The sequence below is a fragment of the Halyomorpha halys genome, unplaced genomic scaffold (assembly GCF_000696795.3).
Source record: "Halyomorpha halys isolate HHAL.00 unplaced genomic scaffold, Hhal_1.1 Scaffold65.1, whole genome shotgun sequence".
In the NCBI taxonomy this organism is placed as follows: Eukaryota; Metazoa; Arthropoda; class Insecta; order Hemiptera; family Pentatomidae; genus Halyomorpha; species Halyomorpha halys.
This window is the reverse complement of record NW_027109066.1, coordinates 1,009,694-1,012,759: the sequence shown is the minus strand read 5'-3', so window position 1 is coordinate 1,012,759 and position 3,066 is coordinate 1,009,694. Positions and strand designations below refer to the sequence as shown.

At 35.0% G+C, this 3,066-nt stretch overlaps 1 protein-coding gene across 1 annotated transcript in view; it reads right to left on the bottom strand.

Moving 5' to 3' along the window:
* LOC106692668 (uncharacterized) overlaps nucleotides 1–3,066 on the bottom strand; it is a 277,584-nt gene that overhangs the window by 11,358 nt on the left and 263,160 nt on the right. The window contains exon 4 of the mRNA XM_067047286.1: nucleotides 2,765–3,012. Within this exon, the coding sequence (XP_066903387.1) occupies nucleotides 2,765–3,012 (248 nt within the window). The remainder of the gene's footprint in view (nucleotides 1–2,764; nucleotides 3,013–3,066) is intronic.

Here is a 3,066-nt window from a genome sequence, read left to right as displayed (position 1 = left end):
GGGAGGGGGAAGGGGGAAGGGGGTGTGGTCAGCAAAGCGGTCAGCAAAGAACAACATAAATAAACAAAAAAATATTTATTTATGCCGACGTTTCGACCTGAGTTTCAGGAATTAGATGGTATCAGATTCTATCATTATCAATCAATTATTTTTTATTATTTAATATTTTGTATAATTCCAAATTTGTTTGTATACTATTACTTTTCAATATTTTTTTTTCCTGTAAATGTTGGTGTTATTTCTTTTGTTGTATAGCCCTGGTGAAGACCAGAAATTCAAGTCGAAACGTCGGCATAAATAAATATTTTTCTGTTTATGTTGTTCTTTGCTGACCGCACCCCCCGACCATCTTCTCCAATCAGTAATCTACGGTCAACTATCTATACCTCATTGTAAGTAAACTTACTTTGCTGATATTTACCTTACTTACCTATTACGTCTATAACTATAACTGATAAAAATTCATAGATATAGTACTTTATAAGCTATAAATCCAACCTTCGTCCTAGGATATTTACCAAAAAGCTGTTAATTTAATTACTTTGACATATAATATAGGTATGAACACATATTCGTGCTATGTTAAATAAACAATAAACTTAATAAGATTTGAAACAATGTATTTATACCGATTCGAGATAATTTTAAAGTAGACAATCTTAATCTACTAAATATTAAACCGTTAAATAGGAAGGGTCGGAAAATTCTTTAATTAATTAAAATACAGAGAGCACAGATATTTATTTGTTGAAAGTTCTAAAATAATGCTAACCGAATACAAACGGGTAGGATGCAACACAAGCGCTCTTTGATTTGTGCCAAAATTCAGACCAACTTGTGCATGCGTGAATATGCCATTGTTTGGCAAACGTGTATATTCATCTTAAAATTTGTAATATCGTCATATTGAGGTTTACAACCTTAATTGCTATAAATAAACTATATTTTTTTTTCAGGACAAGGAACGATCACAAGACAGGTGATTAAATCGAGTCGCATTAAGGAGCTGGTGCTGACAGTATCGAAAAGCGATAATCGATTGTCCGCTACGCTTCGATTGTCTGACTTGTCAGTATTTCTAGGTTGAGCTCATTAGAGTCAAGTAGGGTGTCTATTGATAGATTAAATTGAGGCTTTTATTAGATATGTTATATTAAGACCTTTCCAAAGCTTCATCTACACCTTTGCCAATTGCTACAAATCCAAAAATTGTTCATAATATACAAAATGGACATTATTATATTTATGGCATTTGTGTAGGTGACGGGCGAACACAGCAGTGGCGGATGCGAGAACACTTCAGCCAGCAATAAATATTAATCGATCGGAAAAAATGAACGAAAATAAATCTAAAGATGTTTGCCAAACAATGTATGGGTTATTAGGATTTGCTGGTGCAAGCTGGCTTGAATTAGTGTTCGACTTGTGGAGTGTAGGTTTTTAGACACGAATCAAAGAGCGCTGGTGCTGCATCCACAGGTTTGTTTTCAGTTTGTGTAATTTACAACAGCCATTTTGAATATTTGTGCTCTTCGTGTTTTAATTATTTAAAGAATTCCCACAACCTTTGGATTCAATAATTAACTCTTGTTTAAGATTGTATATTTTAAAATTGTATAGTTACTTAGGACTACATCTCGGCAAACGACTGACATGGAATCCTCATACAAGACAAGAAACTGCTCGTAGATTCCGACTATTGCAACATTTACTAGACAAACGGTCTAAATTGCCAATCCATTACAAAAGACTGATCTACATGACTATTATAAGGCCTATCTGGACATACGGAGTTGAGCTTTTGGGCTCCAGAATCCAATCCTTACAGTCCAAAATCCTTCGTAAAATCCTTAATGCTCCTTACTTTGTCACAAATCAAGTCATCCATCAGAACCTCAATGTTCCATATGTTGCCGATTTGGCCAGAACCAGATACCGTTCCTTCCATAATAAACTTCTCAACCACCCAAATCCACTTGTTTCCAACCTGGCTTCTTCTTCATTACCTAATAATCCTCCTAAGCGTCTGAAAAGAAGATGGCCTCGAGATCTTCTCCTCTAGAAATGTTATTGGAGTTCTGTCAGTGGGTAGATTCCCCACATGTTTTTATCATGTCACTATGTCACCTACAGCAAATTTACTTGTTGTATATATGTGTATACAGTTGTAAATAACAATAAATAAATTACTTAAAAAAAATTGTATAAATGCATTGTTTCAAATCTTGTTAATCAACTTATTAAAGTAATTTTTAATTTTATAGTTAAGTTTACAACAGAATGAGTACTCCTCAACATCATATTCATCATATGATCTCTTTATGCCTGCAAATTTAATTAAATCTATAAAACTTTTTATGAACTATATTTTATTTTTATTGTAACCTAATTTGGGATATTTTAAGGTTCAATGACCATTTATTAAAAATGAATATGAAAGAACTTGGATAAGGTAATGGTCAACACTTACTGAATATGAAAGAACTTGGATAAGGTAATGGTCAACACTTACTGAATATGAAAGAACTTGGATAAGGTAATGGTCAACACTTACTGAATATGAAAGAACTTGGATAAGGTAATGTTCAACACTTACTGAATATGAAAGAACTTGGATAAGGTAATGTTCAACACTTACTGAATATGAAAGAACTTGGATAAGGTAATGTTCAACACTTACTGAATATGAAAGAACTTGGATAAGGTAATGTTCAACACTTACTGAATATGAAAGAACTTGGATAAGGTAATGGTCAACACTTACTCTTCCAGCTTGATCTCATCTGGAGGCGGGCCATCCAGGACGTAGATGTCTCCTGCGACCTTCTCCATGGAGCCCCCCATGGCCTGGTAGAACTCCTCTATCCTGTCCATGATGGCGCGGTGGGTGAAGTTCATGAAGAGTGGTCTGCTCCAGTCGATCAGGACGGTCTCCGACTGGAGAAGCCCGATGAGGTCCAAGCGGTCCGTCGGGCAGAACACGGTGAAGCTCTCGTACAGTTCTCCGTTCGGCTGCAAACAGAAACAAAACTTCATTAGAGGCAGTAGTAACATATATATTAATAT